Here is a 27,997-nt window from a genome sequence, read left to right as displayed (position 1 = left end):
AATACATCTTACGAATTAATGACACAAAGGAAGTTTTGCAAATGATCAATACACCAGTAGATTAGTTATATATACAGTCGATGTTGCCTGTCCCTTAAAAATAAGGTGTTCACGAAGTTTCTGCTTACAAAACAAAAAATAAGGGTACTCATCAATGTTTGTAAATCAAAAGCTCAGTAGACCTTCGAAATTCATCATGTCTCTGTCAACTTCTCAAGGCTGACTTTTGACGAAAATTATCAAAATTTCAGTTATTGGAACTTCCGTAGACTGACTTTGATGCTTTACACCACTCCGTTCGCTTCCATAGAGTCCCTGAAATGATGAACGGTATTATAATGAAGGAAAGAGTAGAAACTGCTTGTCCAGTTACAGAAAGAGCCTCGCACTTTTAGGAAAGAGTAGAAACAACAAAAGCATGCAGATTAAACAAAACAACAAACCTCATATAGCCTTTGAGCAACTTGATGACACTTGAAGGTGAATTAAAATGAAACTTGGGGTCATATTCACTCTTCCCTCCCTCCCATGCCACGAAGAGAGCTTCAGTAACTACGAAAAGAAAATCCTGTGCCATGAAAATTTGATAGGAGACCTACTGACAATAGAATTTGACAACTAGCAATCACAAATACAAGCATTTATTTAAATTACATAGGATTACTTCACATACTGATGAAAAAACTTACTCATTTAGGTAAAAGCTTCATCGAAATCAGTCAAACAAAGCAGGACAAGTTCCCTTGATGGTGTATCCCTGCTTTCCAGTCATCCGGCATAGAGGGGACACAAGAAATTAGCTGTTGGTCCTACAAACATTAGCACGGAGAGTAAACAAAACAATAAACCTCATGTGGCATAACAAGTAAATGAATTTATTAATATAGTAAATTTGGCTTACACCCTTCAAATTCAATTTGTCATACTTAAAACCCTTCACTTTTTGTTCCTATAAATAATACCCAATTTGTATAAGTAAAAACCCATGACTAGGATCCAACTCAGCAAGTTACCTAATTAAGCATAAAATCTGATTTATTGTACTTTTCAGATTCCAAAAATACCCCCAACTAAGCCATTATTGCATTTTGTATATTAATGTATGAATCAATATGGAAACAGTTTTTAATTGGATTCAGTTTTTAATTGGATTGTATATAATGACAGATGTTGAATTTGGAAAGATCTCCAAATGGTTGTAATGGATATAGGAATTAATTTTGGAACATTTAAAAAAAAAATTTAACAATAAATTCAAATTTCGGTAATTGGTTTGTTTAATAAAATGTTTATGTTATTTTCTTTTTATGAATTATACATGACTAATAATCCACTTTATAATTGTTTATGAATAAAACTGTACATACTAATTATGTTGAAAAAAAAAAGGGAGTTTCACTAAAACACCCAAAATGGAGGTTGAAATTATAAAAAAACCCAACACCCAAAATACTTTATAAACACATCCAAAACCCATCATTACACACACTCAAAACCCATTTATAAACACACCCAAAAAGTTGACTTTGGGGTTGATTTTGGGTGTGTTTCTGTGTTTAAATAGTGCTTGGGTTTTTTTATAAATACATGTCTAGAATTGGGTTTATTTATAAATTTGTAAAAAAATAATGTACCTATTTGTTTTATGAAAAATATAATTTACCTAGTATGAAAAGTGTACATAATTATCTATTCCAATATACCTACATTAATTTTAATGTACTTACAATTAGGATTTAGGTATTATATGTCATCCAGTGTACCTACCATTTGAATAATATACCTACTACGAATAAAGTACCTATTATTTATCTATATAATGTACTTATTTTTTTCCATAAATAATATAGCCTTTTTTCTCTGAATAAAGTACCTATTATTTGTTTTATTAAACGTAATTTTTTTAAATTAACCTATTTTCTCTCTCCAAATAACTTACCAATTTTTTTCCTCTAATAATGTACCTATCTTTCCTCTCCAAATAATGTACCTATATTTTATATAAATTATTGTGTACCTATTTTTAATTATGAAAAATATACGCAATTACAAAGTAACTGACTTTTTTTTTTGGGTAAATAATATACCTATATTTTATATGTATATATTTATATTATATTATTCATAGGTACATTATTGGATATGTAATTTACAGATTTTTTTTTTGTTTGCAATTTTAGGGGGCAAGATGTGAGAGGGAATGACAACTAAAAGAAATGGGGTGATTGATATGCTATTAATAGGGAGTATATTAATTACAATTATGGCAGTTAATGAAATGCTTGAAATAAATTATAAATAAAATATGAAGTTTAGTGGCAACGATGTAAAAACATAGAAATACTACGACCTCTTATATCCTACTGGTCATTTAAATTTGAAATTGGGTTTTACACATAGATTTATAGAGTGATGGGTATATGTCTAGGAAATAGAAAATATAGGGATCTATATTGGACAAGCCCTTATTAATACCAGAGGGTTAACATGTCTTGAAAAATCCAGAGACTATCTTTTAAAGAAAATATGAGGTCTGAGCTCCCCAAAGAGTGCTTGCAATATTTTCTGCAGTTTGGATGACCAGAAATTATCTTTATTTAAGTTGCTTATGCTCTAAAATCCAGAGATTTAACAAAACAAACATCAAAGCACTGCAGCTGGCCAAGAGGAATAAGTTTTACTTTTTGTACAAAACATAAAAAGGAAACTTCCGTAGAAAAATGATGATATATACGAACAATTTAGCAGGAAGAAAAATACCTAGCGAGTGGTGAAAATAATCAAAATTTCAGTTATTGGAACTTCCGTAGGCTGACTTTTGATGGTTTACATCACTCTGTTTGCTTCAGCAGTCTCTGAAATGATGACACATACATAGTTGATCAATTAATTCTTGCAATCATTTATTAATTTTTCAATTCGGGAATTAAATTTTTTGAGGAACAACTAAAGCATGCAGATTAAACAAAACATGAAACCTCGTGTGGCATAATAAGTAAATGAATTTATTAATACTAGCTAATTGAAAATTAACTCCAGAGATTTAACAAAACAAACATCAAAGCACCTTTTTTTTGGGGGATAAATGGGGGCCCAAGCCCAGTAACGAAAGGAATTCAACAGAAATTAATCAATCTAGACCTACTAAAGTAGGTAGTTCCTCAGAGTATATTTTACGAATTAATGACACAAAGAAAGTTTTGCAAATCATCAATACAACAGTAGATTAGTTATATATACCTTAAAAATAAGGTGTTCACAAAATTTATGATGATAGTTGGAATTCATACATAAGTATGTAAATAATTAAGAGATTGCTAGAGCTCAATTACCTGATAATGCGGATGTGTGGGTTCGTAACAATAATCTTGGCCCACTCTCCATTGCCTTCTTGGTAACGCTCTAAAAGTCTCTCAGATCCACGGATGCGAAGAGTCTGCAGTGGTGTTTTGAAGAGGAAGTCTGGCAGTGCTTTTAGCAATCCGCAGTGGTCAATTGTTAACTCAGAAAGGCATGGCATGATTGTAATTTCAGAATCCTCTTTCGTCCACTCTTCCACGCCTTCCCACTCTTCCCAATTCGACATCATGCCAAAGCAGAGTCGTTTCAATTTTGGGAATAATATCAGGGGTGGTGATCTGATTCTGAATGAGGTTTGATCTTCTAATCCCAAAAATTCAACACCGACCTTTCTCACTCCTAACATACTCCATAGCGTCAGTGTTTCCAGGTACTCCAATTTCCCAAGAGGCCAAAGTTCACACTGTGTCACCCCAACAAGACTAAGGAATCTCAAATTTTTTAAAGACTGAATCCAATTGGGCCACGTGGTGCCATTATGATGCAGAATGTTTAAAGATTCCAAATCTGGATGCGGTCGCAAGGCATTCAGTATTTCTACACTACTACTACTACTGTTCCTCTGCATTATAAAAAGAACGGTGAGATGAAATAGCTTTTTGTCCCACAATTGTGCTTTCTCAACCTCGCTCTTATCTGTCGCATCCCCCACAAGTTGTATTTCCAGACTTCCCTCAAGGTTCAAGTTTCTCAGATCCCCAATTTGGAATGCTTCATCGTTGTTGCCATCACAGTGACACAAATCTAGTGTTTGTAAACTTGTTAATCTCCCTATCCCTTTGGGGAACGGCACCAGATGCCAACACCCTTCAACATAGAGATGCTTTAAGTTAATCAAGTTTCCCATGTTTTCAGGCAATTTTTTAAGTTTAGTGCACATCTCAAGGCGCAAGGTTGACAAATTGTACAAACCACAAATAGTGTCTGGTAATTTCTCCAAATAATAATTGTGAGACAAATCAATATGCCTCAAATGTATTAATTCACCAATCTCTTCTGGGAGTTCTTTCATGGAATTACGACTCAAATTTAATGTCCTAAGACATTTCAATTGTAAAATTAAATTTGAGTCTATGGTAGTAATTCTTGAATCAAAAGATGCGAGCGTGCGAAGATTTTTGCAATTGTAAGATGAGATAAAAAGTGGAAATGGACCTTCTGGAACATATCTCAAGGTCAAATGATGAAGCTTATCACCCAATACCTTTGATTCGCTGGTAGTTTCCTCTCCATGATCCATAATCAAACACTCATTCTTGGTGAGAAATTGTACAAAGTCATGCACAATATCATGCATTTTGCAAGTAATGGTACCAGTGTCTGGATCTTTTTGAAAATCTTGGAAAAATGACCGTGCCACTAAGTTGTCAAAAATTGCATCACCTGCTGTTCCCTTTTCTTTATTCCTTTTTGAAATAACATAGTCTTGTGCCATCCAAAGTTCAATCAAACAATCTCGTTCAAACTTGTAATCTTTTGGAAAAGTAGCACAATATAAAAGGCAACATTTAATTGTTGGGGCCAAATCATAATAGCTTAGGAACAGGGGTTGGAAAACTTCTTGCTCGACCTTCTCTAGATCCCATATCTTACTATTCAAAACTTCTTTCCATTCTCTTTTCGTTCTCTTATTCTGCATGAGACTACCTAAAGTCTTTGCAGCAAGAGGCAAACCTTTACACTTCTTTACAATTTTCTTACTAATATCTTCAAATGCCTTAGACTCATCTACATCCCCATCAGGAAAGGCCATATGATTGAAGATTGCCAAACAATATTCATCACTCAACCCTCCCAGATTGATCATGTTTCTTGTTGCTCTCATCATAATAGCAACCTCATGTTTTCTTGTGGTCACCAATATTCTGCTGCCTTCAGCACCACTTTGCATTAATGGTACCTTTAATTTTTCCCACTTTTCACGATCATCGGTCCATACATCATCCAGGACAAGGAGAAACCTTTTGCCCTGGATGGATCTAGACATACATTGCAAGACCTCATCCAACTCATTTAAATTTGGGGCGTCTTTACCAATAATGGCTTTGGCAATCTTAATCTCATCAAAAGGGTCTGAAACACAAACCCATTTCCTCATATCAAAACGGGATTTGACTTGGTCATCATTATAGGCTAGTTGGGTCAAAGTGGTCTTACCCATGCCTCCCATCCCTACAATAGGGATGATAAGGAGCCCCTTCCCTTCCGCACTACTATCACTCAACAAGTTTGTTATCAAAACCTTTTTTTCATTTTCTCGACCAAATATCTCAGATATATCGACAAAAGATGCAGTTTGAGGTCGTTGTGGTTGTTGAGGTTGTTGAATGCCTAATTCTTTGCTTTGAAACTGGTACTTTTTTCTTTCCTCATAAACCTCAGTTAACTTATCATTCAGATCTTTTATTTTCAGAGCAATGTCACGGTGAAAAATCACCCGACTGACGTTGCCAAAACAAAAGCAATGGGAGAAACTAGAGAAACGTACCTTCTTCTTTGTAACAAAAGCATTTGGATCACCTTCGCTTTCTTGCTTCTCAACTTGTTGTTTGAGAATGTCTGTGTTCCACTCATCCAGCACATCCACCATCTGGTAGGATATATCTTTGAGCTCATCCAACCAGATTTTGACAGCTTGATCCGTCACTTGGCGTTGCTCTGCATCCTCAAGCACAGCTCGAATTACTCGGAGAGTCCGAGTGAATTTCTCAACATCTTCCTTAACGTTCAAAACATGTTTCAACTCTCCTTCCACGTATTCATAGGTTATCGAGACCAACCGTTCTAGCAGCACGGAAATGAGAGCATCAGCCATTGTTTTTAGCTTTAGAAATTGGTTGAGAGCAGTGTTTAGGAACAAGAACTGATTGCAGGATGATTGCAGTAAGTCTTCAAGGCAAACTCCAAGTCAATTATATGATAAGATATGTAATAATATGAGGCTCGTGGGTGTTCCACTACTGTGCCAGCCTGTCATTCTTGACCTTATCATACAAGACAAGATTAACGACAACGACTTGTCAAGATTGTCATTTATTAAATTTGAACCCAAGACTTTCTTCAATAATATTGAAACTGAATGGAACTAATTTTTTTTTATTTTTTTTATTTTTATACAAACAATAATGGGGGATAAAACTAATTTGAAAGGCTCAATATTCCAAGTGGCAGTTATATGTATAGATATAGATAATGAATAACAAATTCCACTTTTGTAAGCAAAATACACCACACAGACCGAAATTAAAGATGGGCATCAGTGACACTTGCACTTTTCCAATGGTCCAACAAGTTGATGTATCTAACCGTCCAAAAAGTAATAATTCATCAAATTTCTTACATCAATAATTTAGATTTTTTTTTTTTGGTCGAACCAATAATTGAGATTATACAACCCAACTTAATCTTAGGATGGATTCCTACAGTGCACAAGGCGCACTGATGCGCCACTTATTATAGACCATTGGATGCGTAGTTGGGGTATGTGGGTAATCCAAAGCGTTGATTGTTAGTTACTGGTTAAATTGGTTGCTCTAGGTAAAATAATTTTTAAAAAAAAGACAAAAATACTTGCTCTCTCAGTTAGAGACATTTCAAGTCGACTTTTAGGGTTGGGTTTCTCATTTCTTTCTCTTCGAGTTCGATTCCTTCCACAGCAGCTCCTCTCCTCCTTTTGTGACTACGAGACGATGCCGGCGACCACATCTCCTCTCCTCTCAAGTAGGTCATGCTCCTTCTTCTCCTTCTTCATTTCGTTCTCCTTTCTAGGGCTTTTGGTCTGGGTATCTTCCTTGTTGCTGCTGCTTCATCACTGGGTTCTTTGTTTTTTTATATTTAGGTTTTCACAGTTATGATTTCTCTCTTACTCTCATCCTGGATCTCTGTGGTTGGCTTTCTCTCAACCTCTCTATGGCAGGTAAGAACTCTAGTTTTCTCCCTCTCTTTCTAATTGTGTGATTTAGATGGTTCGCATCATAGCAGAAAGTATTTCTGACAGGACCCACCCCGAAATTCCTCAAAAACGGGGACAGATCCCATCTTGTTACTGACATCACCCCGATGCCGGGCCCACTTACTAAAAACCGAGACATTCTACCAAAATTTTAGCAGAATCTCCCCTGTAAAATGCGCAAACCCAACAAAATTCAACTTGCATAATATACATAATATAATCCCAACCAAAGCAGCATGCTTTCAACATTCAACAGTACACAGTAAATGGCCTTCGGCCTCAAGTAAAAATCTAACATGGGCAATAATAGAGCATCTATAGATTTGGATTACGACAATAACCAGTTGAGTAAAAGAAATTACTCGAATCCTAATCTACGGATGTAAACGGTTTGGCCTCGAACACAGCTTGCCACCTTCCTGGAGCAACTACTATCTTGGGGGCGCAAAACAGAAAACATGTTAGTGGACAAAAACAAGGTTTGCATTTAAAACAACATAATAACCCCACCGTGTAAAAATAATGCCCAAAGCATGCAGATTCACAATTCATAATCAAAAGCTCAAAAACATTTTTCTCGAAAACCCATTGAACCCAAAAATCACTCGAACCACAAACTTCATTCCCAAAATTATACTATTCTTACCAACCCACTACATGTACTCTACTTGCTTTACACTCACACCTATATATATATAAATATATAATTATAGATATGTCATATACTTCTCACACTACCTAGGTACTAGGGAAACAATCCAACCGGGGGATTGTTTGGCTAGCCCGCAGGATTTCCAGGTGCTATCCTGCGTCTAGGGATGAGCGGTCCAACCGGGGGACGAAACTCCATAGCTCACACACCGGAACATCCAACGCCATGTGTAGCTCCAATACTAAGTCCTACGTGCGCAGACTACATCATCACACACCGGAAATTTCAACGCCATGTGTGATGATCCCAAGCAATATACATAATCTTCCCATATGCTGGAAATTCCAACGCTACGTATGGGAAGTGTTTCACACGCCGAAAATTCCAACGCCACGTGTGGGAAGCCTAGTAACTGGGGATGGTACTTACATAGTGTAATCATATATCTTCTCTCAACAATCCCTCATACTCAAATCCTTCCACAATCTCACCTCAACAACCCAAGTACCCCACATATAAACAATATATATAGAATTTCTCCAAAATCCATACAAACATACTCTCGATACTCAAATATGTCAAACCCACAATATATTGCCAAAGCACTATACGAACATCAAATTCAACATTTTAATATTAATATATCCAATATACCATTTAAAACATTATGCATAAATCTTTCATCAATAAAACCATGCATATGTTGAAAACAAAGTCCACTGACAAATAGTCTCAAGCTGCCTGACCCTGAGAGGGTCTTGCCTGCTGTGTACTATCGATCAGAGCACCTATTTCGAGATACGAACCCTTAATTAATATAGCATCACTTCAAAACGGAAATCACAAATTAAATACTTAAATCCCCAAGTTCCCAGTGCGTATATGTAGAACGAGATATCCTAAGGTCCAATTACGGGTCTAGGAATTACATCTTGCAGGTGTGATCCGAAAGGGACGTTCGGATCGCTCACAATTGGACGGTTATCCTAAGGTCCAACACTGTGATACTTTAATTTACAATGAGGTGACATATCGAAATCAGAAGAAGAAGAAAAAAAGTCAAACATTTCATAAAAAAAAGAGTCTAAAACGGTAACTTTAGATTTGTAAAAGCAAACAAATACCATTGCAAAATTCATAAGTATGTCATCGTGAGTAAAAAGAATAAACTCAATTGAAAAATAACATGTCCAATCATATGACAATTGCCAAACAGGAAGGGCATAATTGCATGACCCTTATGCAATTGCATTTTCAAAAAGAGGAAACTTGATCATTTGTATAACTGGTAACCAATTTTTAAAAAAATCTGAGAGCATCATAAAGGACAAATGGTGCATGGGTGCACCTGGTGCACTATAGAAGGTGCCTTCACAATAAAGCCAAAGGCAAACAGGACAAACTTGACCCAAAATCCTTGCTTTTTAACCTTTACAAAACGTGTCTGTGTCCCTTAATCTATTCTTTTCATGACTGTATTTGTATCTTTCTGGCAAAAAAATTGGCACTGTGTGAGTGTTTGTTGCCTTTTAATTTTCTGAAGACACGTAACTATCTAAGGGCCCATTTGATAATCATTTCAATTTTAGTTTTTAGTTTTCACTTTTTGTGTCAGAGTGTATACCGAAAAAAAAAAGGAGAATGAAAGTGAGAATGAGAGGAAAGATGAGAGGGGATGATGTGAGGGAAAAGTAACAAAAGTGAAAACAAAAACTAAAAATTTAATCTATTTGAAAATATTTTCACTTTCAAGTTTTTGTTTTTGCTTTTCTTACTTCTCGTTCTCATCATCTTCTCAATCTCATCTTCACTCCTATTTTCATTCTAATTTTCCTCTATATTCTAAAACTAAAAATGAAAAATGAAATAGCTATCAAACGGGCCTCAAACGAAATTTGATGAAAATTCTAATATACATCAAAGTATCGGTACATCAACTTGTTGGACGTTTAGATTTGAATTATTTGATCCGATGGTCCAGAATAAATTGAAAAAAAACCAATAAAAGCACCTAAAAAACTGGGAAACCGGTAGTTGTGGGTTGCTTTTCACACGTGACTACATCAGTGATTTTCTAATTACTCCATCTCGATCCTCCATCTCCCTTCCCATCGCCCAACGCCCCTCCCAATCACCCATGTCCGGCGAACGCGATCCTCCCCCTCCCTTCCTATCGGACATAGCCACAACAGCCAACCCTTATCTCCTCTAGCCCGTGAAATCTCTCAGCCCAGCTTCTCTCTTCTCCACGCAGCCCAGCCCCAGCCCCAGCCCCTTTCCCTCCTCCACTGAAATCTCTCCGCCCCTCTCTGTTCCTCTCTATTTCATCTGGGTTCGGTGTGCTCCCTGCCTTAAACATCTCTATTTCATATAAAAAAAACATAAGCAAAGGCCACGTTACAGATTTCTTACTTTTTAAACCTAATGTGATGAAGAAACTGATATCTGCTAAATTCAATAATCATAAAATGCTAATTAATAAGAAATTACAAGTTGGAATTTTGTTTGTTTGTTTGAGTTATCTGGAAAAAGAAGAAGAGGGTGAAAGATGAAGAGAGAGAACTAGGCAAAAAAAAAGTGACCAAATTGACAAACATCAAACTCAGTAGCAGTTTCTATTCAACAACCCGTTGGAAATTTCAGAGGGGCTTGGCAATAGGCTATCAAATTCGTTTGATGAGGGGGAGAGAGAGAGAGAGAGAGAGAGAGAGAGAGAGAGAGAGAGAGAGCGAGACACCAGAAACTTCTGTAAAAGAAAACGACACGATTTTAATGAGCGTGTTTATGTTTTTTTTTCTTTAAAGAAACTATTTTCTAACCTTAAAAAGATCCAAATATACCACTACAAGTAGGTTTTTGTTTTGTTTTGAAATAGATGCTTTTTTGAAGATTCACTTTACAAGGTAATCTATGATATGAGGGGCTCACAATGAGGCTGCTTATTGCAGTGGTACATGGTTTCTCTCAATTCTGCCCCGGCCGTACTGCTTGTTTTCTTTCTTCAGTTTTTGTGTGTTATCCAATGGTACTTAGTTTCATGTTCTTGTGTCAACAGCCACTTGAAAGGAAGCTGAAGAAGTTCAACCCATTGGTGATTCCTAAGTCATTGCAGGCTGCTTTGCCATTGGCATCAAAGCCTAAGGATATACCCGGTAGAGGAAGGCCACTTCCTGAAAATAGAAGAGCTGGTTGGAAATGTTTGTTTGAATAGGCGCGGTAAATTTACATTGGGGGAGGATTGCTTTTGAGTTTTGACACATGGAACTTGCATAAACACCTTTGAGGCAAACCTCAGACTCTTTTGGAGTGTGACACCAATTTCAATTTATATTTATTTATACTTTTTCTGGGGAAAACTTGTAGGGCTAATCTAGAGTGCATTCATGCTATGAGAACCTTATTTGTCTTTTTTGTTATGTTGCCCTTACACCAGAGCGCATACACAGCTGGTATTTTATGGTGTGACAATATTATGCCAGAGAGTGTCCCTTATCATCAACCTATTATTTTTTAAAGTATTTTAACTTCACTTTAGCTCTTGCAGATAAAGAAGCGCAAGCTAAAGGATGATAAAAAAAGGAAAGAAATTGAAGTGCAGAAAGCCAAAGAAGAGCAATTGTCGAAAAAGTGCCAGAGAGAAGAACGACGAGAGAGATATCGGGAGCAAGACAAACTGAAGAAAAAAATCAGGAGAAATGCAGAGGACTGATGGATGCACAAACTTTTGCCAACTGTTTCCGTGGCTTGAGGAAACTAGGTCAGTGTGCTGCCGGAAAAGAAAACGCGGTAGATACTCTAGGATTTGATACTCTCTCAGAAACATGACCTCAGGGATTGCTGAGATCAAAACTACTTGTGGGAATTGTCAATATGCAATTTGTATTCATAACCTTCAACATGTATCATATGTTCATTCTTTGGCATCCGAGTATGTGGTTTTTTTAGGTACATTGGATTGGATGAGACCATGAAATTAAAATGTCATTTTATATCGTAGGGTTCAAATAGCTACATTTATAGAAAGCTTTGATGCAATTAAATACAATACATGTTAGACCTCATCTACTTTTATTCTCATCAGCTGGTCTAGTGGCATTTACTGACAGGAGAACAATTTTGGGTGAGGCTGCCGCGCACAGAAACACTCGATACAAATACCAAACCAAATGACAAGTTTCATTCCACCAAAAAAAAAATGACAACTTTTTTTCACCTTTTATTTTCTATCTACTTATACATATAGTGGAAGAATGGTAACAATACAAATAAGCAGATTAATCCAAGTATGTTCAAGCTTCCTTGGGCTGCAGGAAACTTAAGCAGTAGTTTTAAGAAATGGATAATCAGTGTAACCAATAACCGGATCAGATGTATAGAATGTCTCTCGGTTGTACTTATTTAGAAGAGCATTAAGCTCAAATCTCCTGGGCAAATCTGGATTAGCCAAGAACCAACGTCCATAAGCAATAAGATCTGCATGGCCCTTTGCCACAGCATTGTTCCCATCTTCCCTGTCAAAACCTCCAGCAGCAATGAAGGTGCCTTTGAAAGCTTCTCTCATGGGCAGAAGACTGTAAGGGGTTTCACTTTTGTCTCCAACTGTCTTCATTCTTGGCTCAACCACATGGCAGTACAGGATCCCGTATTTGTTCAAGGATTTGGCCATATAAAGGCCTAATGCTTTCGGATTCGAATCCCCTGATTCCATATAGTCGGCAAATGGAGATAATCTAATTCCAACTTTATCTGCTCCTATCTCATTAGCAACAGCTTCAACGATTTCCAGAGCAAACCGGCAACGATTCTCCAGTGATCCACCATATTCATCTGTTCGATCGTTCACTTGGTCTTTCATAAACTGATCAATCAGGTAGCCATGTGCCCCATGAATTTCAACCCCATCAAAGCCTATATATCAGCCAAGCGTTTTCCATTCAGCGAAGATGTTACAAAGTTAAAATTAGACAAAACTGAATCATATGATTACAAAGTTAAAACATTAAACAATATGAGACTCTAAACCAACACAATTCAATTCAAGAATCAATCTGGCGTGTTTTTCGTTAATAGCTACATTTGGCTTATGAATTATGTTCCATTTTTATTTCTTGCAAATCTTATTTTATATTTACCAGCTTCGATAGCATTCCTTGCAGCAAGTCTAAAATCATTGACAATTTGTGTAATCTCATCTGTCCTTAATCGTCTTGGAGGTGTGTATTCAGCAACAGCAACAGCAACAGCAAAGCCATTAGTTAGTATTTGTGAGGTTAGTGGCTTGTCAGTAGAAGAGATTGGAGCTTGTCCCCTTGGCTGGAAACCTGCAAGCAAAGAGAGAGAGACAGAGACAGAAACAGAATCACAATCTGAGCTCAATACATTATGGTCATGAAAAATGAGCTTCCTGATGCTTTAATGGTCTAATTGCTCATAATTCTTTCTATTATAGAAGTGAAGTCATAAAGGTGAAAGACGAAACGCACCGCTATTTGAAACCCTCCCTGGATGCATAATCTGACAGAAGAAGACACCGCCTTTAGCATGAACAGCAGCAACAATCGGTTTCCAAGCTTCAACTTGCTCCGTTGTCCATAAACCAGGATTATTCACCCACCTGGAGATATTAAATTTATGTAATTAATTTCATTGAAAAAACCAAACGTAAAATAAAATGGAAAGCTACTCTTCTTAAAATTACCCTTGATCTGTTTCAGAAACAAAAGTGGCTTCAGCTATGAGAAGACCCCCTTGAGATGTTCTCTGAGAGTAGTATAAGATGGCATGTGGCTGTGGAATATTATTGTATGATCTCATTCTAGCCAGTGGTGGTAAAACAATTCTGGAAAAGGCAGAGAAAATAAATTAGAGATACAATAGAGTAAAAGAAGATGAAATGTGGATGAGAAACAAATTACAAATATAAGCATCAATCTTTCCTGGTAGTAAACTATCACAACTATATAACTACATCACCTGTGATAGCTTTAAAAGAGAACAACATAACTAGCCCCGGCAAATTATATATATACTAAAACTGAGTTCAGGAATTCACTGTTCCTAGACTGTAGCTTAGCAATAGTGAAGTGACGGTTTTGCCCTCACTTAGGAGATGGTCTGCTTCCTTGAGCTGACTTTTGAACAGTGAATTGGCCCCCTCCAGCCCTGTTCTCTTTTCTTCGAACCTCTTCCCTTCATCGCAGCCCTCTCTCTCTCTCTCTTCTCTCTTCCTTTCTCTCATCAGCTGCGAACGTTTCGTTCGCTCAGAAAACCCAATTCCATCGTCTTTTTCTCACTGTGAGAACCGAAGATGTCAGTTTCAGCTGTGTTGGGGCCTCAATTGGTGGCTATGGGTGTGGCCGTGAAGAAGCCATCTGCGACGGCGTCGTTTGGGGTCCCAAAGACATCCCCATGGCGCGGCTCAGTTGGTGGAGGTACTTTTTATTGAAATCACTTGGGTTTCTGTGGAAACTCAAGGACATAAAGGAAAAAGTTTGTGTCTTTGTTCTATTATTATGTTTGGATTGAAAATTTGGTACCTTTGTTCTTTCATACATGTGCTTATGTTTACAATGAAAATTTCCTTTCATTGTTTTTTGGTTGTTGAAGGGTTTGAGTATGAGGAAAAAGGTGATTTTGCAACCTCAACAAAACATTTCAGGTAAGATCCATATCCTCGAAAATATAGTTCTTTTGTGATTTTGATTGTTTAAGGTGACTTTTGATTGCTTAGGCAGGTTTTGTTTTAAAAAAAATAAGATTAAAATTGATGAATATTTCAATTGTTGGTTATATTTATTATTTGGTTTCTCTTTTGATCTTCCTTTTTAATCGTTTTTGTTGATTGATATAGTGATTGTTTTTCTTTTTCTTTTTTATAATTGTTTTGGGTTGTGTTCGATTTATGCTCAAAAGAATTGCCCCCAGTAGAGAGATAAATTAGACAAATTTGGGGGAGAGATAGATTTGATGAACCAAGATAAAGATATTCTGTATAACTATGAACGGCATGTAAGACATAATTTAAGACCTGCATTTAGTGTAGGACATTATCAGAGAAACATTTCAAATATTAAGATTTCAAGAAGATTAAGAAGAAGAAAAAAGAGTAAAGATGATGATCCTTTATAGTTTTTATAATCTTATGAAGCATTGGAGTCACCTTCTTTCTTAATGTCAGTGCAGTTTTCTGACTGGTGGCTTTTCCCTAGCCTGTATTTCTGCACAAGAAAACAAAACAGTTTTACAGTTATGCTTTTCCATAATAGTCTGAAAAAAGACTGGATGTGATTAACCAAGAAAAGGGAGAAAAATGCCTGTGAGTGGCTCTTTAGGTGGTACAGAGTGAGTACATGAATTCCCGTCACCCTCATCAAACTCTTTAGTGTGACCTCTGCCCATATGTGAAACAAAGACATTAGAACTTTGTATAGAAATAGAAAGAAACTAAAAAGGGATTTGAAGAAGAATATCAATCAAGCTTATATACTCAACTGTCTGCCCCACCAAGCTGATTGACTGCTTCAACAAATCTTTGATGAAGTTCTGCAGTCCATTTTAGCCCGGGCTTTGCATCAGTGGACAAAACCAAATTCATATTCTGATTTTGCATATTCTGCAGCAGACCCATTTTTGTATTGTGGATGAGAGAGAAAAGAAGGTAACATAAATGTTGGTTAGGAGCCTTAAAAGCTTTGATCCAATTTGTGGCGTTTGGAGTAGTTGGCCTGTCCTGTGTTCTCACTCCATATCTGGAAACATAAGTGGGGTTATGTTGGCGGAATATATGCCATGAGCTGTAGTTCCTCCTTTCCTTCCATCTCTCATTTCATACCAGCTTTAAATAATAATAATAATAATAATAATAATAATAATAATAATTTATTCTCTCACTTTGACTTGAAAGAGGTGGAGAGAATCTCTGATGCAGCAAAAACAGATAAAGCAACACAGTTCAATTTGAGTCTTAAAAGGAGAGAAGAGGAAAAGTGTATGGTTTGTTTTATCTTGCTGTTTTCCCACTCTCTCTCTCTCTCTCTCTCTCTCTCTGTCCAGAAATCCAAATTCAAAAGGGCACTCTGGGATTTTGTTGCTTGCAGAGTTTATTTTCTATGTTTTTCGTTTTGATTCATTGCAACTGAGGTATTCTAGCTATCTCAGCCTTTGATTGTTGCCTTTGATTGAACTGGTTGATGATTTTACTCTAGATTTGGATTGTTTGGAGTCTTTTTGTCATATTTTATTTTAAATTTAAAACTTTTGTTCTCCAAGCAAGGAATTGATTTTTAATACATGAGGTTGATAAACAAAACCTAAGGGTACATCTTCTCTCTCTCTCTCTCTCTCTCTCTCTCTCTCTCTCTCTCTCTCTGTAAAAGACTTATTTACAGTCTTTTCTCTCTCTCTAACCCAAAAGAGTACAGCTGGACCCATGGGCAGCACCAACTTCTGATTCTGTACTCTAATTTCTAATTATTAAGTTCTGTGTGTATGGAGTATAGATTGAAAAATTAAAAATTGAATGTAGAAGTGGATTTGATTCTCTTTCTCCAACCTTTAACATAGTTTAATGCACACTTTTAAATGTGTATTTGTGGGATTTTAATTTCAACTCATACTAGAGGACAATAACCTTTAATGTTTGCTTTTGATGTTTTGTAGGTGGTGTTCTGCTGCTTTAGATAGAGCTGTTTGGTGGTTGTTTTTTGTTCTGTTAATTAAGAGGTGTGTTCCTATGTTGAAATTCCCATGTATTGTTTCGGTTTTGCATTTCATATTTGATTTTGAAGTCTATTGGTGTGTCAAAATAGCTAGGTTTAATGTATGCTAGGAATGTCTCATCGGTTAAGTATCAATAAAAATTTTGTTTTTGTTCTCAGTTACTGTTTATACCATGCTTGAATCCGAAGTATAAGATGTGATGATAATTGAAATGCCTAGAGACCAATCTTGCTTCTGATATTTTATTTTCAACTGATTTGCTTAGAAAAAATAGAGAACAAGTTTTATTTTTTGCAATCTCTGTTGATAAATGAGTAATTGTTGATGACCCTTCTTTTCTTTTTCTTTCTTTTGGCCTTTTTGGGTTGTTTCTGTGTTTTGTCTGTTTGGGACAGTGTCTTACTGCCAGACAAGAAGTCTTATAGAGGATGGAGTAGCATGTGCTAGCTCACAGCTTATATATATGCCCCATTATGTCAGAATTCAGTCATTTGTTTGCTTTGCATTATTTCTCTTTATTTTACTTCAGAATATTGGATTGTAAATGTGTTCCTGTTGTTATCTATATAGTAGCTCCTTTTTTTCTTCATTTCCTTTTGAAAATCATTGTTTATCGTAAATCATGTGCTTTTAGACCATTACCACAAACAGAATCTGTGTGTTTTTATTTTTCGCTCTTTTGATTGTTGCTTTATTTCATTTTTCGGTTTTTGCGTTTTTCTATAGGTGCTGTCTAACTGCTTTTTGGACTGCTTGATAGCTCTTCTCATTGTTGCTAGGCAACAGGTCAGTTTTCTATTCATCTGTTGAAGAGGTCATGCATATCAACTGTGGAAAATTGGTTTTTGGATATTGTGTCATTTGAAAATTGTTAATTTTGTGGTTGTGATATTTTGCTTATATCTGGGTTAAACTTAATATTGTTGATTGATTTGTTTGGAATAGGTATTTCGTGAGGAAGCTGAAGAAGGTCAAGAAGAGCAATGGTCAAGTGCTTTCCATTAATGAGGTTTGTTCTCTTTGCCGTTTATACTTTATTTTTTTCTAATTAATAAATTTGTACCCATTTTGATTATTTGTCAGTGTCTAATGTAGTCAATGTTTTTTTGCGGTGGAGAAGTGGTTCCTTCTCAACTCTTCTCCTGGTGAAATCCAATTTGTTGCCAATGGTCTCCACCTTTGACCCCAAAGCGTCACTCTTTTATCACATTTATTTCGCTTTTTTCTAATTTTGTTTCGATCAGTTGAATCGTAATTTGTATTTGATGTTTGCCTTTGGTGGCAGATGTGAAGGAGGCTGCGTCAGAGGCATCCTCTCGAATATTATGAAAACCTATCAGCATATCCACACCTTCTTTTACACCTTATTTCTCTGCACATTCCTCTCAAAAACTTAAATGCTTTATGCTCCACCATAGCCTTTGGTAGTTTTCTCTTCTTTCACTTGGTTCCATTTTAAGTTTTAACTTTTTAAAAATCTTTATTCTAAATTTGTTACTTTAAATCCTTAATTTTAGGATTAGTTATGGTTTATTTTTATATCTTATAATGAATTGAGATGTGGACAATCTCCCTTTTTGTCCCTTCCCCTTCGACTCTCTTTTTGTCTTCATTGTTCTCATCGTTTCATCGTTTCATTGTTCTCATCTTTTCTTGCGTTCTAATCTCATCCTTCTTGAAAATTGCAACTTCCCCTTGGACTCTCTTTGGTCTTCATCGTTTTCATCGTCTCATCGTTCTCATCTCATCCTTCTTGAAAATTTCCTATTGAGAAGTAAAAATCGAAGCCAAGCAAGTAAAAATCGATAAGAGGGGTAAGCTTGCCTATGGAGAAAAAATGTTGGTTTAAAGGTTCTTTTGGTTTTCTAGGTTGGTTTATTCATTTGTCATGTTGAAAATTGAGAAGTAAATCAGAAATTGACTTTGGTTTGTTGTTATAGGGAGGAAGATCGAAAGAAAAAGAACTGGAGAAATCAATACAGGAACCCCCAGTCTGATGTCAATGGTATGAATCTCTCTCTCATTTTGGTTTTGTTTTTAGTTCACCAAATGGTTTTCATCTATTCTGATTTTTCTGATTTTTTTATATGAGATGTGCAGTTGTTGCGGCTCTTAATTCTTCAATTTTCTCCATCTTACTTGCTAAAGTTGAAAGTTCACATTAGTTTGGTTGTTTTTGGGTCTTCCTGCTAACTACTTAGAACATGCATTTTAAGTTCAATTTTTGTTGGCCTGGCATTTCCCTTTTTTAAGAATCTATTTCATTTGTTTTAACTTTTCCCTTTATCCATTTTTTTCCCCTAATAATTGAACATATTTTTCATCTATGGGTAGCATTCCTTTTTCTACTTTGTTGGTTAAGCCAACCCCATTGTAGTGAGTAGAGGGAGATTTACAGTTTCATATTTCAACAGTTTCATAAAGAAAGCATTTAGGTAACGTACAGACTATTATCCCTCTGTTGATTTCGTGGTCTGTTGTTGTTTTGTGTTTAGCTAATTTTTTTTTTATTTTTTATTTTTTAAGACCATGTTTTCTTTTGATATTTTGCAGGTGTTGGTGTTTTCAGTTCTATTAAGTAAGGGGTGAGTTTCTAGGCTGAAATTTCAATTAATTGTTTTAAGTTTTGTGAATAGAGCATAGGAATTAGCTAATGGCATCAATTGACAATTGGTTGGTGTTAATTTGTTGTTGTAATGATAGGTTTAATGATTACAATATTTGAACATGTTGGTAAACCCCTTGAGTATTTTGGCAATTGGGTAGTTGAGATGTTCCCTGCCTATTTTCATTGCTTTATACACATTTCACGCAATTTTAAAACCCGCAGCATCGCGTGAGCACTTTTGCTAGTAATTATCCTAAATATTTAAGAAAAATAAGCACGAGATAAACCATTATGAAATGATCAAGGCAGAAAGGACAATAAAATGCATGGTGAAAGAAACTGCTGATATAGGTAAACAACTTCATTCGGCAAAACACAAGAAGTAAAATTCTTTTTCTTGTTAGCCAACTCGGATTTTCCACAAACGCCTGCCTCTAACTTCTAAGTGGACTAAACTGTTTGTGCATGTGGGGCAAAAGCTCCTAGTGAGGCTCAAGAAATCCTTGTCGGAAGAGGCGGAGTTGCGGGATCATGCCATCTTTGAAAAGTGAGAGTGTTGTAATGGGTGGGTTACCTTGACTTAGATCTCGCTAAGATGAAGATCGTTGGTGTAGGTGGCTAAATACAAGTCATGATGTGTATGTCCCACATTGGAGAATACTCTCCTAATTGTACCTAGGTGGTTAAGGTCGGGACAATACATGGTTTGGACAAGTAGTGGACTCCTAATGGGCATGGTGGTACCGACAACCCCATTTTAAGCAGAACAAGGTCATGCCATGGCTGATTTGTGCGACAACAAAATGACCCAAGATACAGATTTAGAAAAACAGATCGCCAGCTTGCAGCAATATCTAATCAATAATGCAATGTACAAGAGATTTAAGCTATGAGAAAGGTTGAACTTTCCCATTTTGTAAGGAGTATGGAGAGGAATTGTGGGAGGTTGAGCAGGCATGTTATCTTGCACTTGGCCTTTGCTCTGTAAGGGTTTTGGTTTTTTACTTTTTTGCTCTGGAAATGAATGGAAGACCCCAATTGGGGTTTTATACATTTAGTAGGAACCCGAAGACAAGACATTGAGACGTTTGATGATGTTTGCAATTACGTGCTTGTTATTGAACTTACATCTGAATCACACTTTTCAAGCTCTTTAGGTCCGGGTTGTTATTGAAATTACATTACTAATAGTTGTTAGAAGTACAAATAAATCAGCACCCATGTAAATACGAACGTCATCCAACCGCTCATTGTGGGGCTACGTATGTAGTGACTTGTGATTATTCTGATGCTTGAATTCCCTTATGCCTTCTTGAATGAATTGTGTTGCAATAGAAAAGACGCATCATTCTTTTACTTGAAGCGGTGGCCGCTTGGACAAAGTTTGATGCAGACCCAAAGTCACAAGGCTAGCTTCAATAGGTGGCTTGAACAAATCAAGGTCAAGCCATTGGGACCCTTTTGAATATCTGTCTCCAAGTCAAAACTCACTACTTGGATTCCAAATTTAAATTTGCTGGTGCACTCCTGGGATGAGTCAAATGCACAACAAGATGAAAACTGGTTTTAAACAAAAGAGGAAGATTTGGGTTCATCCGGTTGGGAGAATAAACACATTGAGTTTGAGTTTTTTTTTTATATATCAAAAATAGTCAAAATTTACCTCTTACTATCATAAATGTTAGTTTTTAAGATGGCTTAAATGTTAAAATAGTCCATGTGTTTTATCTATTTGGCCAATTTAGTCCCCGTGTTTTCAATTTAGCCAATTTATTCCTTGTGTTTTACTTTGTTAGCTAATATTGTCCATTCCGTTAAAATACTGTTGATAAAAAGAAAGTGGTCAAATAGTCTACTTTCAGTGCCACCTCTCTCGTTCCCATGTGTGCGTTATTTATTTCTCTCTTTTCATTTAACTTTTTTGAATTTTATGTTTATACCTTTTTCTTCATTCCTAAGCTACTTTCTTTGGTCTAGCAGGCGCAGTTTAGGATCACAGCAACTGCAGTTGTGCTTGAGTTCAACCACGCATCACGAATAGTGAAGAAACCTCAAACTTAGTTGGTCACCCCTGTAAGATCTTCAAGAACAATGCACTTGTAAAAGATACGTTTAAGTCAGATCTCGAAATAGTTTGATTTGAAGGAGCTGCTGTTCAAACTGCAAGTGGCATTCAGGGGCAGGTTAAAAAGGTATGCTTGTTTGATGTTTACGTCATATATATATATATATATGTGTGTGTGTGTGTGCATGTAGTTTTTATTTGTCCGTGGGGATTTTGGCAGTTCCATATTCATTCTGGGAATTAAACTCTTCCATACCATATATGAAAGCATGAATAGCGCCGTCGTCTAATTTGAATGATTTTCATTTCATCTTTACTCTTGAGCTGGTGTTGTTACTGCATAGTGCATATGTAGCAGAAACATATGCGTCTTAGCATCCTTCATTGTAATTAATGTTCTGAGCGTGGATAGGCATATTTCCTCATACGACCCATGATGCTAATTTAATTTACTTTGAATAACTTTAATCTCGACAGGCTGCAAAAGAAGAAATTGGTAACCAACCGGAAAAGATGGGTGGACAGCCAAAAGAAGGGATAGCTATAGGTGCACCTTTGAGTATAAAATTAAGATGAGTGACATTGTTTTTTGGGAGATTCACTATTATACCCAATATAGGAGCTCAAATTATAAAAATGCCTCATATGAAATGGACTTTATAAACACACCCAAAGTCCATTTACAACATAACAAAGAGGCTTTTAATTTCTTATAAATTACAAAGCTGCCATCAATTTTTTAAAACAAGCCCAACCCTAAAATCTCATAAAAATACCAAAAGCACTCAATAGGCATCAAAGTAATTTAATAATTAATATTAAATTCAATAAGGCCAGCTTCCATTTTTTGGGTTTGTTTATAGAAATTCAAAGGTGTAGGGTTTATTTATAATATTAGTGCTAAGAATGGGTATATCACTAAATATCTCAAAATAATAAGCACCATAAGAGTTTACAAAATATAGCACTGAAAATAGTCAATACTATTCAAAACCCAAATACGAGAGACATGAACAAATACATAAAAAATTAATACTAGCTTACTAATATTACTATTATTACTATAGCCCCTTCACTCACGCTAGAGGATGAGGAGATGGAAATCCTGAATCATTAGGAACTCAAAGAAGCCAATAATTCATTGGGCAAAAGCACAAAAAATGAGACCAATGCTGCAGGAAATAAAAAAATGATATTGGACCAAAGGCTTGTTGCACTAAGTTCCATATCCAAGAGACTAATGGGCCTGGTGAAGTATATTTCGAAATCAAACTTAACTCAATTTCAAGTATAGTGTTACAAGTTGCAATAAGTTGTATACAATTTGCTCTGCATCCTTAAGCACGCGCAGCTTGAATAGCTTTGAGATTGCCAACTTATTGTTCAACTTCTTTCTTGACGTTGAAAACAAGTTACCTCTTCTTTTATGAATTGCTTGTTTAAGGCAAGGTTAACGATATTAACGACACACACCAAATCAAAGTTACCCGAAGGCAAACAAAACACACCTTCTAGAGGAACAGCAAAAACTGGGAACTGATACACAATAAATAAAATAAGAGAAAGCCAAAGTAAATTCACCAGTCCTCAGAGTGCATTTTACGAATTAATGACACAAAGGAAGTTTTGCAAATGATCAATACACCATTAGATTAGTTATATATACAGTCGATGTTGCCTGTCCCTTAAAAATAAGTTCACGAAGTTTCTGCTTACAAACCACTCATCAATGTTTGTAAATCAAAAGCTCAGTAGACCTTCGAAATTCATCATGTCTCTGTCAACTTCTCAAGGCTGACTTTTGATGAAAATTATCAACATTTCAGTTATTGGAACTTCCGTAGGCTGACTTTGATGGTTTACGCCACTCCGTTCGCTTCCATAGAGTCCCTGAAATGATGAACGGTATTATAATGAAGGAAAGAGTAGAAACTGCTTGTCCAGTTACAGAGAGAGCCTCACACTTTTAGGCTCCCAAAAATGTACTTGGTATTCTTTCAAGTATCTAAAACAACGACTGTTACTTGGGTATTCTTATAATAATTCCTTACACATACATAGTCGATCAATTTGCTTATTGCAATAATTTCTCTTAGACATTTTTCAGGAATTAATTTTTTTGAAACAACTAAAGCATGCAGATTAAACAAAACAACAAACCTCATATAGCCTTTGAGCAACTTGATGACACTTGAAGGTGAATTAAAATGAAACTTGGGGTCATATTCACTCTTCCCTCCCTCCCATGCCACGAAAAGAGCTCCAGTAACTACGAAAAGAAAATCCTGTGCCATGAAAATTTGATAGGAGACCTAGCATGACATTAGAAATTGACAACTAGCAATCACAAATACAAGCATGTATTTAAATTACATAGGATTACTTCACATACTGATGAAAAAACTTACTCATTTTAGGTAAAAGCTTCATCGAAATCAGTCAAACAAAGCAGGACAAGTTCCCTTGATGCTCTAAAATCCAGAGATTTAACAAAACAAACGTCAAAGCACTGCACTGCAGCTGGCTAAGTTTTACTTTTTGTACAAAACATAAAAAGGAAAGTACCTTTCATACTCATTTGAAAAATCCTCTTTATAGAAAAATGATGATATATGCGAACAATTTAGCAGGAAGAAAAATACCTAGCGAGTGGTGAAAATAATCAAAATTTCAGTTATTGGAACTTCCGTAGACTGACTTTTGATGGTTTACATCACTCTGTTTGCTTCAATAGAGTCCCTGAAATGATGACACATACATAGTTGATCAATTAATTTGCTTCTTGCAATAATTTCTCCTAGACATTTTTCAATTCGGAGAATTAAATTTTTTGAGGAACAACTAAAGCATGCAGATTAAACAAAACAAGAAACCTCGTGTGGCATAATAAGTAAATGAATTTATTAATACTAGCTAATTGAAAATTAACTCCAGAGATTTAACAAAACAAACATCAAAGCACCTTTTTTTTGGGGGATAAATGGGGGCCCAAGCCCAGTAACGAAAGGAATTCAACAGAAATTAATCAATCTAGACCTACTAAAGTAGGTAGTTCCTCAGAGTATATTTTACGAATTAATGACACAAAGAAAGTTTTGCAAATCATCAATACAACAGTAGATTAGTTATATATACCTTAAAAATAAGGTGTTCACAAAATTTATGATGATAGTTGGAATTCATACATAAGTATGTAAATAATTAAGAGATTGCTAGAGCTCAATTACCTGATAATGCGGATGTTTGGGTTCGTAACAATAATCTTGGCCCACTCTCAATAATCTTGGCTCAATTACCTGATAATGCGAATCGCACAATTCAATTCTTAACTCAGAAAGGCATGGCATGATTGTAATTTCAGAATCCTCTTTCGTCCACTCTTCCACGCCTTCCCACTCTTCCCAATTCGACATCATGCCAAACCAGAGTCGTTTCAATTTTGGGAATAATATCAAGGTACTCCACCGACCTTTTTCATTTCAATTTTGGTGATCTGATTCTGAATGAGGTTTGATCTTCTAATCCCAAAAATTCAACACCGACCTTTTTCATTCCATCCATACTCCATAGCGTCAGTGTTTCAAGGTACTCCAATTTCCCAAGAGGCCAAAGTTCACACTGTGTCCCCCCACCGACATTAAGGAATCTCAAATTTTTTAAAGACTGAATCCAATTGGGCCACGTGGTGCCATTATGACACAAAATCTTTAAAGATTCCAAATCTGGGTGCGGTCGCAAGGCATTCAGTATTTCTACACTGTTCGTCTGCCTTTTAAAATAAACGGTGAGATTAAATAGCTTTTTGTCCCACAATTGTGCTTTCTCAACCTCGCTCTTATCTGTCGCATCCCCCACAAGTTGTATTTCCAGACTTCCCTCAAGGTTCAACTTTCTCAGATCCCCAACTTGGAATGCTTCATCGTTGTCGCCACCACACCGACACACATCTAGTATTCGCAAACTTGTTAATCTCCCTATTCCTTTCGGCAACGACTTCAGATCTTTACACCAGTCAACATAAAGATGCTTTAAGTTAATCAAGTTTCCCATGTTTTTAGGCAGTTTTTTAAGTTTAGAGCACCGCACAAGGCGCAAGGTTGACAAATTGTACAAACCACAAATAGTGTCTGGTAATTTCTCCAAATAATTATTGTAAGACAAATCAATATGCCTCAAATGTATCAGTTCACCAATCTCCTTTGGGAGTTCTTTCATGGAATTACGACTCAAATTTAATGTCCTAAGACATTTCAATTGTAAAATTAAATTTGAGTCTATTGTAGTAATTCTTGAACCAAAAGTTGCAAGCGTGCGAAGCTTTTGGCAATTGTTGGATGAGATAGCAAGTGGACCATCAAGAAAATATCTCAAGGTCAAATGACGAACCTTATCACCCAATAACTTTGATTCGCTAGTAGCACACTCTGTGTGATCCATAATCAAACACTCATTCTTGGTGAGAAATTGTACAAAGTCATGCACAATATCATGCATTTTGCAACCTGTAATGGTACCAGTGTCTGGATCTTTTTGAAAATCTTGGAAAAATGACCGTGCCACTAAGTTGTCAAAAACTGCATTACCCGTTGTTCCCTTTTGTTTATTCCATTTCGAAATAACATAGTCTTGTGCCATCCAAAGTTCAATCAAACGATCTCGTTCAAACGTGTAATCTTTAGGAAAAGTAGCACAATATAAAAGGCAACATTTAATTGTTGGGGACAAATCATAATAACTTAGTAATAAGGGTTGGAAAACTTCTTGCTCGACCTTCTCTAGATCCCATATCTTACTATTCAAAACTTCTTTCCATTCTCTTTTCGTTCTCTTATTCCGCATGAGACTACCTAAAGTCTTTGCAGCAAGAGGCAAACCTTTACACTTCTTTACAATTTTCTTACTAATATCTTCAAATGCCTTAGACTCATCTACATCCCCATCAGGAAAGGCCATATGATTGAAGATTGCCAAACAATATTCATCACTCAACCCTTTCAGATCGATCATGTTTGGTGTTGCTCTCATCATATTAGCAACCTCTTCTTTTCTTGTGGTGACCAATATTATGCTGCCTTTAGCACCGTTTTGCATTAGTGGTACCTTTAAAAGCTCCCACTTTTGACGGTTTTCAGTCCACACGTCATCCAGGACAAGAAGAAACCTTTTGCCCTGGATGGATTCGGACATACGTTGCAAGACATAATCCAGCTGATTTGAACTCGTGGCGCAATCGCCACTAATATCTTTGGCAATCTTAATCTCATCAAAAGGGTCTGACACACAAACCCATTTTCTGATCTCAAAATGGGCTTTAACATTGTCATCATTATAGGCTAGTTGGGTCAAAGTGGTCTTTCCCATGCCTCCCATCCCTACAATAGGGATGATAAGGAGCCCCTTCCCTTCCGCACTACTATCACTCAACAAGTTTGTTATCAAATCCTCTTTTTCAGTTTCTCGACCAAATATCTCAGATATATCGACAAAAGATGCAGTTTGAGGTCGTTGAGGTTGTTGAATGCCTAATTCTTTGCTTAGAAACTGGTAATCTTCTCTTTCCTTATTAATCTTAGTTAACTTATCATTCAGATCTTTTATTTTCAGAGCAATGTCACGGTGAAAAATCACCCGACTGACGTTGCCAAAACAAAAGCAACGGGAGAAACTAGAGAAACGTACCTTCTTCTTTGTAACAAAAGCATTTGGATCACCTTCGCTTTCTTGCTTCTCAACTTGTTGTTTGAGAATGTCTGTGTTCCACTCATCCAGCACATCCACCATCTGGTAGGATATATCTTTGAGCTCATCCAACCAGATTTTGACAGCTCGATCCGTCACTTGGCGTTGCTCTGCATCCTCAAGCACAGCTCGAATTACTCGGAGAGTCCGAGTGAATTTCTCAACATCTTCCTTAACGTTCAAAACATGTTTCAACTCTCCTTCCACGTATTCATAGGTTATCGAGACCAACCGTTCTAGCAGCACGGAAATGAGAGCATCAGCCATTGTTTTTAGCTTTAGAAATTGGTTGAGAGCAGTGTTTAGGAACAAGAACTGATTGCAGGATGATTGCAGTAAGTCTTCAAGGCAAACTCCAAGTCAATTATATGATAAGATATGTAATAATATGAGGCTCGTGGGTGTTCCACTACTGTGCCAGCCTGTCATTCTTGACCTTATTAAATTTGAACCCAAGACTTTCTTCAATAATATTGAAACTGAATGGAACTAATTTTTTTATTTTTTTATTTTTATACAAACAATAATGGGGATAAAACTAATTTGAAAGGCTCAATATTCCAAGTGGCAGTTATATGTATAGATATAGATAATGAATAACAAATTTCAAGTGGCATTTATCTTAAAGGCTTAATTCCAATGGTGTGGGGGCTCTGGTGGGGGATGGAGGAGGATTGTTGGGGTTGATGTCTAAATTTTGTTTTCGGTAACTAGATTTTGTGAAAACAACTTAAAAATAGAATGAGATAATGGAAGTCAGAATCACAATGAGAGATAATCGTAATGGCAGAATCTGAAAAAGACAATGAAGTAGTGCTGGTGCGCTGGAAAGCGCAGCCAACTTTGAGGAAATTAATTGGAGTTGAACAACTTTGAAGAAGCTAGAACCACAGAGACTGCTTA

The 27,997-nt window shown here is 36.2% G+C and overlaps 4 protein-coding genes and 1 long non-coding RNA gene across 40 annotated transcripts in view; 2 read left to right on the top strand and 3 right to left on the bottom strand.

The window, feature by feature from the left end:
* The window catches only part of LOC148919362 (uncharacterized), a 28,546-nt gene extending 16,591 nt beyond the window's left edge, over window positions 1–11,955 (top strand). The window contains exon 3 of the long non-coding RNA XR_016124672.1: window positions 11,509–11,955. This is a non-coding gene — a long non-coding RNA (uncharacterized LOC148919362). The remainder of the gene's footprint in view (window positions 1–11,508) is intronic.
* Window positions 34–6,277, bottom strand: LOC103319323 (disease resistance protein RGA2-like). 8 transcript variants are annotated; one of them, XM_089047250.1, is made up of 6 exons: window positions 3,333–6,276; window positions 2,761–2,855; window positions 2,476–2,657; window positions 690–809; window positions 444–552; window positions 34–315 (listed from the first exon to the last, which is right to left on the bottom strand). In XM_089047250.1, exons 1-2 carry the CDS (start codon window positions 6,173–6,175, stop codon window positions 2,846–2,848), a joined length of 2,853 nt encoding a protein of 950 aa, XP_088903376.1. In that variant the 5' UTR covers window positions 6,176–6,276; the 3' UTR covers window positions 34–315; window positions 444–552; window positions 690–809; window positions 2,476–2,657; window positions 2,761–2,845. The 8 variants fall into 8 exon arrangements, with proteins under 8 accessions (XP_088903376.1, XP_088903378.1, XP_088903377.1 ...); XM_089047252.1 differs by having other exon boundaries at window positions 2,476–2,565; XM_089047251.1 differs by lacking the exon at window positions 2,476–2,657 and having other exon boundaries at window positions 444–568.
* Window positions 34–27,563, bottom strand: LOC148919361 (putative disease resistance protein RGA1). The gene is given in 6 exon segments (XM_089047253.1): window positions 34–315; window positions 444–552; window positions 690–809; window positions 2,761–2,855; window positions 24,583–24,831; window positions 24,833–27,563. Coding segments are annotated over 3 exon segments (2,802 nt in total). The 5' UTR covers window positions 27,362–27,563; the 3' UTR covers window positions 34–315; window positions 444–552; window positions 690–809; window positions 2,761–2,831.
* Window positions 11,935–24,724, bottom strand: LOC107880094 (12-oxophytodienoate reductase 2-like). 6 transcript variants are annotated; one of them, XM_089047254.1, is made up of 8 exons: window positions 24,583–24,724; window positions 23,998–24,094; window positions 23,764–23,864; window positions 23,516–23,667; window positions 13,663–13,803; window positions 13,448–13,578; window positions 13,097–13,285; window positions 11,935–12,872 (listed from the first exon to the last, which is right to left on the bottom strand). In XM_089047254.1, the coding sequence occupies exons 4-8, from the start codon at window positions 23,647–23,649 to the stop codon at window positions 12,280–12,282; spliced, it is 1,188 nt and encodes a 395-aa protein (XP_088903380.1). In that variant the 5' UTR covers window positions 23,650–23,667; window positions 23,764–23,864; window positions 23,998–24,094; window positions 24,583–24,724; the 3' UTR covers window positions 11,935–12,279. The 6 variants fall into 6 exon arrangements, with proteins under 6 accessions (XP_088903380.1, XP_088903384.1, XP_088903382.1 ...); XM_089047258.1 differs by having other exon boundaries at window positions 23,516–23,640; XM_089047256.1 differs by having other exon boundaries at window positions 23,516–23,624.
* Window positions 14,113–19,467, top strand: LOC103343571 (uncharacterized). Of its 24 annotated transcripts, none has more exons than XM_089047286.1 (9): window positions 14,125–14,395; window positions 14,571–14,622; window positions 16,623–16,685; window positions 17,409–17,468; window positions 17,628–17,691; window positions 17,803–17,851; window positions 17,976–18,496; window positions 18,623–18,687; window positions 19,236–19,467. In XM_089047286.1, exons 1-4 carry the CDS (start codon window positions 14,272–14,274, stop codon window positions 17,437–17,439), a joined length of 270 nt encoding a protein of 89 aa, XP_088903412.1. In that variant the 5' UTR covers window positions 14,125–14,271; the 3' UTR covers window positions 17,440–17,468; window positions 17,628–17,691; window positions 17,803–17,851; window positions 17,976–18,496; window positions 18,623–18,687; window positions 19,236–19,467. The 24 variants fall into 24 exon arrangements, 21 of the variants coding, with proteins under 21 accessions (XP_088903394.1, XP_088903398.1, XP_088903396.1 ...); XM_089047284.1 differs by having other exon boundaries at window positions 17,968–18,496; XM_089047282.1 differs by having other exon boundaries at window positions 17,778–17,851; window positions 17,968–18,496.
* Window positions 27,564–27,997: the final 434 nt, after the last annotated feature.

This window comes from Prunus mume, linkage group LG2 (genome assembly GCF_029339155.1).
Source record: "Prunus mume cultivar Tortuosa linkage group LG2, ASM2933915v1, whole genome shotgun sequence".
Classification (NCBI taxonomy): Eukaryota; Viridiplantae; Streptophyta; class Magnoliopsida; order Rosales; family Rosaceae; genus Prunus; species Prunus mume.
This window is presented reverse-complemented; position numbering and strand designations above follow the sequence as displayed.